This window comes from Protomyctophum parallelum, assembly GCF_964188405.1.
Source record: "Protomyctophum parallelum genome assembly, chromosome: 6".
Lineage (NCBI taxonomy): Eukaryota > Metazoa > Chordata > Actinopteri > Myctophiformes > Myctophidae > Protomyctophum > Protomyctophum parallelum.
Window position 1 is genome coordinate 32,066,972 of NC_139701.1, and position 13,974 is coordinate 32,080,945.

The following is a 13,974-nucleotide window of genomic DNA, read 5'->3' on the forward strand; positions in this document are numbered from 1 at the left end:
CTTATACAGCGTAGCAAAGAAGATCTGATTGCTAGTAGGAAATAGAAGCCTCAAGCTAGTTTCACTCACTGTGAGGTTTACGACAGATTTATACTTTGTTGTTGGAGTCGTACACCGACAATAGCCAGTTTACAAGCTCACAATGCATTGCATTGAGAACTTGTAGATAAGCTATTTTCGGCACAGTACACCATTGTACCACAGAGTATAATTGGCATTTGTGTCAAAAGCTTGCTCTCAGGTGACTTTGCCTGCACACCCTACCTGAATCCATGCAATTATTAACTCCTAATGTTGTGCATTCTCCCTCTTGCAAGTGAATGGCTTCATGGTTGGTGACTGTTGTCTGCTCTGTTTGTGTACTGAAGTTCAATGTTGGGGGCCATCTTCCTCACTCATTTACATATTTTGTCTATGGAATGGAGTTGTATTCAAACTCTCCTTCAAAGAAAATTGACAAGAAGAAAGGTTTGACATGTCTGTGTCGTTCTTCCCTTCTCTCTGTCCATCAGGACGGATGGCAGACGTTGGTCGCTGGCCTCACTGCCTTCCTCGGGCTATGGAACGAACACACCCAGCTCCACTGTCTCGGTAAGTAACCAACTGTGTATTCGGATAAATGTGTGTATTCACGTTTTGAATCCTCTTTTTCTTTCTTTATACATGAGTCATCTTCTACTAGGTGCTGAAAACTCAACTTTCCAGACCAGCCGTCTCGTAGCGTAGCGGTCTAGTGACTTGACTTTCAATGAATCCACACGTCCCGGGTTCAAATCCTGCTTGCGCCACTATATTTCTGTCAGTAGCCGTTGAGGGCTGATTTCACCCGCTGCTCCTTTGTACCTACTGTACTCTCTACTTCCTCCTTTATACTGTACGTACCCTCTCCTTTCTTCTTTGTACCTACTGTACTTCCTCCTTTATACTGTACGTACCCTCTCCTTTCTTCTTTGTACCTACTGTACTTCCTCCTTTATACTGTACGTACCCTCTCCTTTCTTCTTTGTACCTACTGTACTTCCTCCTTTATACTGTACGTACCCTCTCCTTTCTTCTTTGTACCTAGCACCCCTGGTCTGGTCCTCCTTCTCTCCCTAATACAACCATCTTTTCCTCTCCCCCCACTGTGTTTCTCAATACTTCTTCCACACTTGTTCTTCCTCCTCCTCCTTCCTTCCATCATCTCCTCGCTGTGTTACCACTCCCCCAGTGCTCACTATAGCATCTCTACCTGCTGGCTGTAGAATGAGATGCCAGCATGCTTCAAAGGCAGCAAGTCCAGCTGGCTGTCTGCCATCACGCCACCACACACTGCTAGCCTGCCCGCTACATTCAACAGAAGCACAGGCTTCATTTGATTATAGCACTCCTATGGCTCAGGTCTAACTAGAAAACCGTCTCCACTGGCAAAGAGAGGCTCCCGCAGCTTGAGGGGATAACTTAAGCTCCTGCTCTTCATAGTATTTTAATAAGCAGCACCACAACGCCCTGCAGCAGTAGCAACCCCGCAAGGCCTGTAATCTAGCTGTCGGCTAAGCCATAGTGGTGCTTTAGCTATGCTAGCTGCAGCATGAGCAGTTGCTCCAGGGCAAGCTGTAGTCAGTTCCTGTTCATCCCTGTAATTGGCCCAGTAGCTGTCTAGTTAAGTGGTTCTCAAGTGGGGTTTGGGGACCCCCAGGGTTCCTTGAGGGGGGTCCAGGGGGTCCCCTAGCAAAATCAGAAACTCTTTAATTATAATGATTTGACCAGCTAGAAGTTAATACAATGAGAGAACGTATCTATCCAGACCAATTATAGATACAATTCTCTACACTTTAATCTAACAGAAATCTTCTCTCATGGGGTCACAGAATCTTTTCAATTCCTGCCGGTAATGTGGGGGTCCTTAATATGAAAAATGAGAACCTATTCCCTAATCCAGATTCCAGACATGCCTAGGCAACTCTTGTTGGTTGTAATCTTGAACCCCTACAAAAGACCCCTCCCTCCCATGGTAGCACCCAATGCTTGTTGTAATCTGTGCTCCCTCTCTGCTCCTCCTCTCACAGTCCTCCTGTAATCTGTGCTCCCTCTCTGCTCCTCCTCTCACAGTCCTCCTGTAATCTGTGCTCCCTCTCTGCTCCTCCTCTCACAGTCCTCCTGTAATCTGTGCTCCCTCTCTGCTCCTCCTCTCACAGTCCTCCTGTAATCTGTGCTCCCTCTCTGCTCCTCCTCTCACAGTCCTCCTGTAATCTGTGCTCCCTCTCTGCTCCTCCTCTCACAGTCCTCCTGTAATCTGTGCTCCCTCTCTGCTCCTCCTCTCACAGTCCTCCTGTAATCTGTGCTCCCTCTCTGCTCCTCCTCTCAGTCCTCCTGTAATCTGTGCTCCCTCTCTGCTCCTCCTCTCAGTCCTCCTGTAATCTGTGCTCCCTCTCTGATCCTCCTCTCACAGTCCTCCTGTAATCTGTGCTCCCTCTCTGCTCCTCCTCTCACAGTCCTCCTGTAATCTGTGCTCCCTCTCTGCTCCTCCTCTCACAGTCCTCCTGTTCATCTCAGGAGAAGCTGCACCAGCTGCCCTTCCAGCCCACGCCCGACGAGCTGCACTTCCTCACCAAGCACTTCAGCTCGGAGAGCATCACTGACGAGGAGGGACGCCGCTCCCCCGCCATGAGGCCTCGTTCCCGCAGCCTCAGGTAGGAGGAGCTCCCAAACTCACTGCAGCACAAAAACAAACTACATACAAGATTTCCACTCAACAGCAACAATATCAGCATGATATCAACACTGAGATAAATGCTTCATGAGACTGTAATATCCAGTACTACAATAATGTTGTACATAATTTTAGCTCCCAGTGTAGCATTTACATGCCAGCAAGGGACCAGCAAAAACCCAGTTTCCACACCTTGCTTCGACACTAAGACAATTTTGTGCTCCAAGGAAGAATGATTAAGTTAACAGTGTTATACGTGTGGGAAATCTCGCCGTTGCCAGCTGAAGAATTTATACTCGGGGAAAAGAAACTGCTTACCTCTAGAAAATTTATTTTTGTTATAAAATGACATGGGGTCACATTCTAATTAAGCGCAAGCACGCACACACACACACACACACGAGAGAGAGACTCCGAGTAGAACCGCTGCTCCTTCGCCTGGAAAGGAGCCAGCTTAGATGGTTCGGGCATCTGGTTAGAATGCCTCTCGGGCGTCTCCCTAGGGAGGTCCTCGACGCACGTCCCACTGGGAGGAGACCCCGGGGCAGACCATGGCGCAGTTGGAGAAAACACATCGACTCACTGGCCTTGGAACGTCTCTGGATCCCCCAGGAGGAAGTCACTAATGTTGCTCTGGAGAGGGAAGTCTGGAGCACTCTGGTGGAGCTGTTGCCCCACGACCCGACTACGGATAAGCGGTTGAAGATGGATGGATGGATGGATGGAAACGATGAAACTGTACTATCTATCTAAATTAGTTGGCTAGCTAGCCACATCTCACTCCAACAATCTTGTGACTTCTGGCTGTCTGTCTGAATCACTTACAGTATACTTACTCGCATTGCACTGTGTGTGTGTGTGCGAGCGTGCACACGTCCATGCATCTGCTTGTGCATGTGTGTGTCAGTCAGAAATTGCCAACAGAAAGGTCAGACGTCTTCTCCTTGACACACCTGGCAGTGAGCGTGAACTCTCCACTTTGGCAGCAAAAACCACTCTTATCAGTTTTCACCAAAACACCTTATCTCTGATGCTCAGCCTCCAACATCTGTCCATGTGTCTGCCACTGGATACCTGGGTACTCTTAAAGACAGAGTGTTAATCTGATGATGTGAAAATGGCCCCTTACAGGTCAGTTTTTACAGAGTTTTCAGAGTTAAATTAACATCCCAGATTCTATACTGTGTATATATTTGTTTACCTAACCGCCAGCTTCCCATTATCGTTTTGTCTTGAGCTGTCGGCGGTCTTTTTATGTTGACCTTTCACTCAATCTCTCCATCCTTCTGTTTCCGTCCATCACCCTCCTGTCAGGCGTTGCTTCCGGTGTCTTGGCTCGTCTCATTATGTCTGTCCGTTCCTGTCTTCTATCATCGTTCTAAAACCTATTTTCTTCTTTCACTCTCTCTGCATCTCCCTTTGTCCTCTATCTCCCCGTCTGCCTCTCTAGTCTCTCTCTCTCTCTCTCTCTCTCTCTCTCTCTCTCTCTCTCTCTCTCTCTCTCTCTCTCTCTCTCTCTCTCTCTCTCTCTCTCTCTCCCCCCTCCCCCCCCCCCCTAACTCGGCAAGCTCGCTTATGTGCCACAATGTCTTTTTATTCATTTTCCTCGCTCTGGTCTTTCATGGAAAGATATTGAACTTCTCATCCTTGGAGATGAAAGGAGAAGAAAACTTGAATGGGGGAAAGCAGATTTGTGTCTGATTAGACAGACACCGGCCATTGTGCAATCTCCCCAGTCGCATCTTCTGCTTATCCACCTAGCACACGGACACACGTATACACTTTCACACACACACACACACACACACACACACACACACACACACACACACATGCACACCCATACACACACAGATTTATTTGAATCACAGGATACCTGAATACATTTTACCCCTATTCAGTTCTCACACAGCTCTTTCGTTCTCGCTCTCTCTCTCTCACTCTCTCTTTCTCTCTCATCCCAGTTGAAGAATAACTCAGTGTCTCAGGTGAAAGGTTTCTTCTTTTTCTTTTTTTGAAAAAGGAATAAGAGCAGAGGGCGAAAGATGGATTTTTCAAACAGGAGACATGGCTAGAGTGAAAGGCAAAGTTAACAGAGATGAACACCATAATGAAACTAAATTGAGGTAGAGAGAGGGCATTCTCACACTGTGATGAACTTTGAATACACACACACACACACACACACACACATACGTGCACACGCTCATACACCCCCCTCTCCAGGAACTGTAGAGGGTCAGAATGCCACCATTGGAGCTGTTTATTAGATTTGTAGACTGAAAGAGAGTGTGATATTAACAGCTTCTTCTAATCCGCTCTGCTGAACGTCTCCAAGAAGTGATGTATAATCGAGAGAGCAGAAGATTACTGTAGAACGAGGGAAGGACCTCATCTATTGTAAACTGGAGGAAAAAAATGTGAAATGGCAGGGGAGAGAGAGGGAGATGAAGCCTTATTTATACTTACGAAAATAGCTGATCTACAAGCTTCCAACGTGTTACGCTACAACACATTGTGAGCTTGTTGATAGTTTATTTTTGTGCTCAACACTGGCACGCAAATTATAAATCGTATAAATCGGGCAGAAGTGTGTGAGAGAGAGAGAGAGAGAGAGAGAGAGAGAGAAATGAAGTGAGTGAGTAAAAGGAGAGAAAAGGATAATGATTGAGCCCGAGAAGGAGGGGTGAAGGAAGGAAGATGAGACACTGTGCATGTGAGAGGAATAATGAAGATGAGAGAGAGAAAGTAATTAGATGCTAATTCCATGGACCTGCTGTGAGGGATGATGTATTTTCCACTCGTTTAGCAGCCTCCCTAATTCCCCATCAGGTTTTTTTTATGTCCTCCCTGTGTTCCCTTACTTCCTCTCCTCTCTCAGCCCGTGCACGTCTTTTATCTTTCTGTCCGTCTGTCCTACTTCTAGTTGTCGATCTATCTATCCATCTATCTACAGTACATGCTGTCTTTCTGTCCTTCCACCTGCCTGTCAAACTGTCTCTTTAACTGTCCGTCCGTCTACTATCTACAGTACCTGTCCATTTTTCCACTAACTCCCTCGCCGCCCTCCTCTCTCCGTCTCTGCCCACCTCCTTTGTCTCTCCCGCCCCTCCACTCCTCCCCGGAGGTAGAAATGAGCTACCCTCATCCATCCATCATGTGTTTGTCATATCCAACTGTGGCTACAGTGCGTTTGTTTAATGAACAGCCCAAGCAGCCTCATGTCCCGTGACATACACACAGTGACTTCTCATCCAGGACACAGTGTATCATAATGACAGACACAATGTCACTGGCTAAGTTTCCATCTGCAACCGTGTTTATGCAAATTCTGATACATTTCGAGACATTTTGTACATACGCTCGTATGAAGCAGAGTGTTATTATTAAAAAAAAATGTCCATGAAGGAATTCAAGCGATAAATCATGATGGAAACACTACGCGTCGTTGCTCATTCTCCTGCTGTCACGTTGACTAATAGTAATCATTTCTGACAGACCAAGGCAAGCATTTACCTAACGTTGCTATTGCATGAACACCACATTACCTTTATTTTCTCGTATATGAATGGTTAACAAATCAGACAAGAATCTTAATTGGTCCCAAGTTGATTTATAGCCAGGGTTTATACTGTTGGTATCTAGATATGAATTGTGCTATTCACAGTTAGCTAGGCAATGGTGTGTACTACTGTCATACACTACATACGTGCCAAAGTAAAAAAGAAAAAAAGTATGCCGTCTGCTAATCAGTTCATCCATTGACCACGTGCGAGCGTATGCACGTTGCGCATGGAATAATTATGGTATACCGTCTGAAAATGGTTAGACTACAGTCTACAGCACTGCTTCTAGGGGAGATGGTGGTTAACTATAGGTCAGTGTGTTCTTTCTACACAAAGCTTTGAAGCTCCAGGGGACCTTCATCCAGGGAATTATCACTCTCAACAGAGGAGCTTTGAGGTGCTTATTCGTTGCACACATACTCATTCAATGGTGTACATGTACAGTCACACACACACGCAAAGACAACAATATGCACTCACTCACAGACACACAACCACCTACATAGTCTACTATACTATAGATGCACACACATGCTCTCATCCCTCCCTGCCTGCCCAGCTCTCTCTCCCTCTCTCTCTCTCTGTCACGGTCAATTAGGCTCTTCATTTCCCGAGTCGCCCTCCTCAGTTTGTGAAATACCAATGTTATTTCTCTCTCTCCGGCTTCTTCCTTATCCCTCCCTCCCTCTCTCTCTCTGTCTCTCTCCGTTACAGTGTCATCGCGTGTCTCATCTGATTTACTTCGTTTATTGTCTTGGCTAATAAGCTCCTTTTTCCATTTTTAGTGCCTTTGTCACAGGACTGACATCACCGTTTAGTCAAAAAGATGACGCCATTTTAGATTTCAATATTCACACATTAGCTATAAAACACCACAGGGTAATACTGCATATTATAAGTTCTTTTATACATGGTCTCATTTAAAAGATGTTAACGCGGCGAGATATTATGCTCATAACTTTTTAACTGATCTGGTCAAAACAGACCAAAGAAAATTAAAAAGTGCATTAAAAAGTCCTGCACATATTATTTTCCACATACAACCTCATCTAAAAGGTCATCTCTCAAAATAATGACAGAAATCGTTTTTGGCAGGGATCGCCGCGAGCTGATTTTTATTTCCCATTACAGGAGAAATATGGGCTGTTTTCTCTAATTAGCCTTTGACTGGCTGTCTGACGTTATTCATCCCAGTTACAGTACAACTTGGTTTTGAAACGGGAGCTTTTATTTAATAACGGCAGGCAGCGCTCAAAGCTAGAGGGGCAGACAAAGGAAAGGACAAGTGTTCTGTGGAAATGGAAGTGCGAGCCTGCAGTACGTACCTAGAAGCCGCTGGCCGCTCATCCATCTCTGTCACCACTAACCTTTTTCTTCCAGCAGCCGCTGGACGGGAGATTTGGTTTTGTTTCCAGTATGACAGACACGAGACGAGACGCATGTCGCACACCAAAATGATCCTCCGTTTTAATTTAGCTCTCGTGAGGATTTTTGCACTCTTTGGAGCAGTGGTTCTCAAACTTTTTAGCTCGAGACCCAAAAGGGAAATTCGACGTTTGCCCGAGGACCCACATTTGTGAAAACAGCTGATCTACAAGCTCACAGCGCGTCACTTCGCGCAACATTGTGAGCTTGTAGATCAGCTATTTTCACTAGGCTACTTCTTAAACATTATTTTCTTTTCTAATTTATTGAATTTCTTATTTCTTTATGAAAAAAAAAAAACATAGAATTTTGTTTTTAATTCATCATTTTCTTGGGGTGAATATGATTCAAAACTACATGTAGGAAACAAAAAATACCACAAATGGGTCCCGAGTCCTGACAGTGTTTGGGAAACAGTGCTAGAGAGTTAAGTGTGAATTACTTAAATCCTATACACGTATAAGTGTATATAAGCCCACAATGCGTTGCAAGTCCACCTGTTGTGGACTTGTATATCTGTTATTTTCATCATACAAAGCTTGTACTGTAGATCAGTGTCTCCGGTACTTTTTAGTTTGGAAACTAAATGTAAACATTTCCTACCTACTGTATAATGACATGCCCAAATTAGGTACGCCAGGTTGAAAGTGGTTAGAGTTAATTCAGTATTCATCATTAGCACTGAGGATTTTATTACATGAGAAATAATAATTTGTGTCTGAAGTTGAAATTTGAAGTATTAATTATGAATTATTACTAATTTATAAAAACAAATTTGACATTCTCATTAGAGTTCTCATCGGGCCCGAAAATTAAGGCCCGGCCCTAACTGATCAGGCCCTAGGCCCTGCCTGGCCCGACTAATTAGCATAGATTTTAGGCCCAACCTGGCCCTAAAATGTCGGGTCGGGTCGGGCCTGGTCGGGTTTGTGCAGAATTTGAGAACTCTACACAGAGTAAAAGTGAAACGCCAGTCAGCACCATCTTCATAATAGATAAACACACAAACAGACAGAACAGAACTATTATTTTTATTATTCTAAACAAATTCAAAAAATATATTTTTTTTCATGGAGCCCTAGGCCCGGCCCGGCCCTACTGATTAGCATACATTTTAGGCCCGGCCCGGCCCTAAAATGTCGGGTCAGGTCTGGCCTGGTCGGGTTCGGGCAGAGTTTGAGAACTCTATAATAATGTCCTGTGTGTGTGTGCACACACACAGGACACACACACACGCTACCTGTGTGCTGGCATGTTGATAAACGGCCTCTATGATGTTGTGCTCGTATGTCACGATGCTCTCATTTCTATTAGGCTCGGTAATTGGACATTGAGCTTCCCATGGGTGACTTAAAGCATTACCTCACCCCTCCTGTGTGTGTGTGTGCGTGCACGCACATGCGAATGTGCACATGGTCGGGGATGACTCATACCGTGGCATCTGTATTCTGTAGCCTCTGGGTTTTTTTTGGTCCATCTGCAGTATGCAATCTCCAGAATTTCACACCAATTCTGTGATCATTGCATTTTTCTGGGGTTTGGCGTTTTGGTTGTTGTAAGGAGAAGAGTTTAAAAGAGATAGAGAGATAGATGAAGAACAGATAGAGGGTTTTGTATTCTTTGGGGTCTAATAATATGGACTAAAATACACATCAGTGTCTCTCTCTGGACATTGGCTTGCTCTCACTCAAACCCCCTTGAGAGCTGACCTTTAGCACTCCAGTCTGGTATAGTGGACAGGCCCAATGAACTACCCACAGTGTGTGTCTAGCTGTCTATCACCCCATCCCTCTCCCCTCGCTGTCACTCTCCTACTGTCATACACTCCACTCCATAGGGGACGTGGGGGGGCTGTGGCCAGAGGTCTCTTGAGACGCTACCTTTGTGCCTATATCTGTCCATGTGCAACGGTGCATGGCCATATCGGGGTGGTTTTGTAGTATGGGCTGTCAGAGAATTCACTTTACACCTCTGTGACCTGCCTGTGCACTGACACACATGCACACACATAAGATTAACACCCTTAGGTCTTGTGAGCATGTGCAATCTCCACTCCTTTTTTTTATATCAGTGATCTCTTTGGCGACCCGTCCATCGCCTATCTGTCAAATTGAAAGCACACACACACACACACACACACACACACACACACACACACACACACACACACACACACTGCATACTTACACATGCATGTACACTATGCACGCACACACACAGATTTGGAATCCCTGGTGTAGGTTTATGAAAATCCTGACCAATTGTACATTATGGATCTCAGTGTCTCTCTTAAGGCTTGGCTGACCACCAGTGATTCTCCACACTTATATATATGTGTGTGTGTGTGTGTGTGTGTGTGTGTGTGTGTGTGTGTGTGTGTGTGTGTGTGTGTGTGTGTGTGTGTGTGTGTGTGCGTGTGCGTGTCATTCTTTCTGTTCCAGCCCCGGGCGATCACCCATCTCCTTTGACCATGAGATTGTGATGATGAACCATGTGTACAAGGAGAGATTCCCCAAGGTACGTACATATAGGGGCACAGAGCAGAGGTGGGCCTGAAGTGTTTTATGCTTCAGTGACAAAAGGTGCTTCGACAAAAATAACCTCTTTTCAGATGAGCTGTGATGCATTGAAACTTTTCCAGTTGAAAATGTGACATTTTGTCACCGAAGTATAAATTAGGAGATGGAAGGGGATGACATACAGGAAACACTGAAAGTATACTCTGCAAGCCTGTGTCATGTAGTAGTTCTGTGTATGTGTGTACACAAATATAAGGTGCCCTTGCTGCTCATGCATCTGTCCGTGTGACTCATCCCCTTCTCTCCCCTCCTTTCCCCCGCCACCAACCCGGCCAAAATCCCACTCTCCAATCCCACTGACTCCCTCTCTTCCTCCCTCCCTCTCTCTCTCTGTTCCTCCAGGCAACAGCTCAAATGGAGGAGCGCCTCACTGACCTGCTCATCTCCACGGCCCCCGACAAGGTTTGCCCCCTGGCAGACGGGGTCCTGAGCTTCATCCACCACCAGCTAATAGAGCTGTCCAGAGACTGCCTGGAGAAAAGCCGAGAGGGCCTCATCACCTCGCGCTACTTCTACGAGCTTCAGGAGAACCTGGAGAAGCTGCTGCAAGATGTAAGTGGACAGTTACTGACTCCTATTTTGGTGGCTTGTCAGTTGTCACTGCTCCGCATGTAACGGCCCTCCCCCAAAAGGTAGTCCATGAATTCAAGAATATCTAGCTCAAGCCAGGGAATCAAAGGGGACAATACTTATTCTTGACCTCTGCCAGATGTAAGTAAAATGCAGCCCATTGTCGCTTACAGTATAACATGATTTAGAAGGAGGTTCCAGTGAATCTGAGACACTTTAGAAATGGGAATTTCAGCAGTGTTTTTTTGTTTGTTTGGTTTTTTACAAAGAAATAACCCTATACTGTAGATTGGGTTTGATACTTTGACACTGATAGATTTATTGAACATAGTATAGGAACCAGAGATGCAGCTACAAACCGATATGTTGAGCAATAGGTATTGATCGCATAGATAGATGGGTTAAGTATTTTGAAGCACTTTGAATGCAAGGCAGGATCATCCAGTCACTGAATCAGGGACATTGAGTAAGACATCATATGTCCGTCTCACCCAGACGGTCGCGCTTGACTTGCTGTGGGTCAACTCACTGAGTGACGCACCCCTTCATTCCCTCATCGTTATACGGCAGTTAGTGGCTGTTTGTCAGCAGCAGGCTGTGATGTCATAGGATGAGGAGGCTACTTTGGCCGGTTAAACCATTAGAATGACACCTGCTATACCCCGTGGGCTCGTCCCCTAACAATATACCACATGCTATGTTCATGGCAAGATGGTCTGTAATTAACATACTATCAGTTATTAGGACTGTGTGTATGCGTGTTATTCTGTATGAGACTGTATGGCTGTGTGTGCATTGGTGCATGCAAGTATGGATACACATGCTTACACTTGTGTGTGTGTGTGTGTGTGTGTGTGTGTGTGTGTGTGTGTGTGTGTGTGTGTGTGTATGTGTGTGTGTGTGTGTGTGTGTGTGTCTGGCTGTAAGCATGTGTGCTCTGCAGTGGTGACATCTCTATTAGCTCAGTTTTGCCATGCCTGGGGGCTTGGAGAGTGACATTATGGCTCCCAGTTGCCCCATATCTACAGTACCCTCTGTTCTCACACACACACACACACACACACACACACACACATGTACACACACACACACACTGCATCCTCCACATGCATATACAGATGTGTGCGCGCACACAGCCACACACACACACACACACACACACCACCCTGATTTTAATTTCACACTCCAGCAGTCACCAGGGCTGACGGATGACTCTCTCTGACAAAAAATAGAGGGAGGGAGGGATGGAGGGGGCTTTGAGCGACGTAGAGAACGAGGCATGGAGGCGGTGCAGAAGGAGGGTTTGGGGAGGGGGGTTAGGTAGGTAGGTATTCCACAACATTCGATTGGCTGCTGAAACCGTCCCAAGCCGGTGGGGAGGTCTGAATGTGTATGTACTGGGCGTGTAGCCTGTTAGAATGCTTTTAGAGCGTGTGAGATCTAGACAAGGGAGAAACTCTCCTATAAGGCACATCTGGAGGAGCCCCCCCCTCCCCCTCTCAAAATCTTCCACCACACACGTGAGAGAGCGAGATAACAAACGACACAGAGCGTGAAGATGACATCACTCGTTAGGCTGTAATTGGCGCGGTTGTCGATTGTTTTTGTTTGGCGGTATTGTTTTTTTCGAGAAGCCGGCAGAAAAGGGCAGGTGGAACCCCAACGCTCAGCGGACGGGATGAGGCAGTGAGGCGCCGGCGGACGGAAGGGCTCCCTCTCTACGTCGCTTTATGGGAACCCCGCGTTTTCTCTCTCGGAGGGGGGGTGGTGAGGCCATGTCTCGCGTCTCGTGGCAGAGGAGGTTGGAGCAGGAAGAGGAGGCGGTGCTGGAGGAGGTGATGAGGAGGAGCGAGTGGAAGGTGTTCACGCACGGCTGGCCACAGGAGGACGAGGCCAACGCCGACTTCACAGTTGAGTCCGTTTGCCGTTGGTTCGGTTGAGTGTCGTCCACGTGGAACATGATTTGTTACTTGAATTGGTGAATTGAACAACGTGTGAAACGTGATTTAGACGGGAATTAGACTTGAGAACAGGTACAACTGTACCTGGTGAAACAAAAAATAGTAGCTCGGTACCCATGAAAACATGACAAAGAATTTCTGCTTGTCCTGTCAATATTCTGCATTTACAGTAAGCTACACTTCTCGCCAGGCCTGAGTTCAATTTATATTGTGTAGCCATTTGAATTGGTTTAAGAAAGTTTTCAGAAAGTTTCTTAAACAAGGAAACACCAAGCTTTCTCCAAGTTCTACAGCATATTAATAAGTTAGGATACGTTAATTGATGGATCCTTAGATACTGTAAGACAATTTGTCTCATGTGATTTGTTTATATTGATTGGATTTGGAACAATTGATTTGAGCATTGTATGATGCTGTACACTTTTTATATTCATCATTTTGAAACTTCTATTTTTTACAACTATTTTCAGGGATTATTAGAATCAGTTTTGGATAGTCTTTACTGTGGCTGGAAGGGTTTTTTTGGGCAATAGTTTTAGTGGCATATATATTGTAGATATTTCAAGCTGTACTATTTGAGTCAAACATTTAGAAGACCGTGATCTGAAGTTGGACGTATTGGCTCCTATTGTTTTAGTATGGTTTAATTGGAAATGAACACCCTTCATGACTAATTTCACAAAAGGATCAACACAAAATTGCTCCCACCTGAGCTCCCACCTTCCTTGTATTCGAGCCTATGAAAATTCTGCTTGTAGTAGTAGTAGTTTGTCGATGTGAAAGTAGTAGTAGTAGTATTTATAATGTAATTCCTTTGTAAGGAGAGGCATAGGCAAACTACCCGTGTACTCTTGACATCAGTGTTTTGATTAACACACCTGTTCTAAATACAAGTGTCCTTTTGTCTTAGCTTTCACCTCTCGATGCAGCCTGAGCCCTCCTCCCACGGTCCCACCCAGATCATCCATTCCTCTTATCCTGCCATCCATTCCTTCATCACCCCATGTCACGACCCCATTACAGAGCCCACAGGAGTCCAGCTCATCTCTCCTCTATTCCCCTCTGTTTCTCCGTCTTCTCCTCTCTTCCCCCTTCACCTCTCCTCCACCTTTCTCTCTTCTGCTCTCCTCCTCGCCCTCCCCTCCCCACCATCCATCCTTCCGTTCCGGTCCTGGGGGGGG

At 45.7% G+C, this 13,974-nt stretch overlaps 1 protein-coding gene across 10 annotated transcripts in view; it reads left to right on the top strand.

Annotated features, from left to right (window-relative positions):
• mast2 (microtubule associated serine/threonine kinase 2) overlaps window positions 1-13,974 on the top strand; it is a 187,253-nt gene that overhangs the window by 145,588 nt on the left and 27,691 nt on the right. For all 10 annotated transcript variants that reach the window (XM_083767896.1, XM_083767898.1, XM_083767900.1 and 7 more), the window contains 4 exons: window positions 513-591; window positions 2,518-2,672; window positions 10,125-10,200; window positions 10,605-10,814. In XM_083767896.1, the coding sequence (XP_083624022.1) occupies window positions 513-591; window positions 2,518-2,672; window positions 10,125-10,200; window positions 10,605-10,814 (520 nt within the window). The remainder of the gene's footprint in view (window positions 1-512; window positions 592-2,517; window positions 2,673-10,124; window positions 10,201-10,604; window positions 10,815-13,974) is intronic.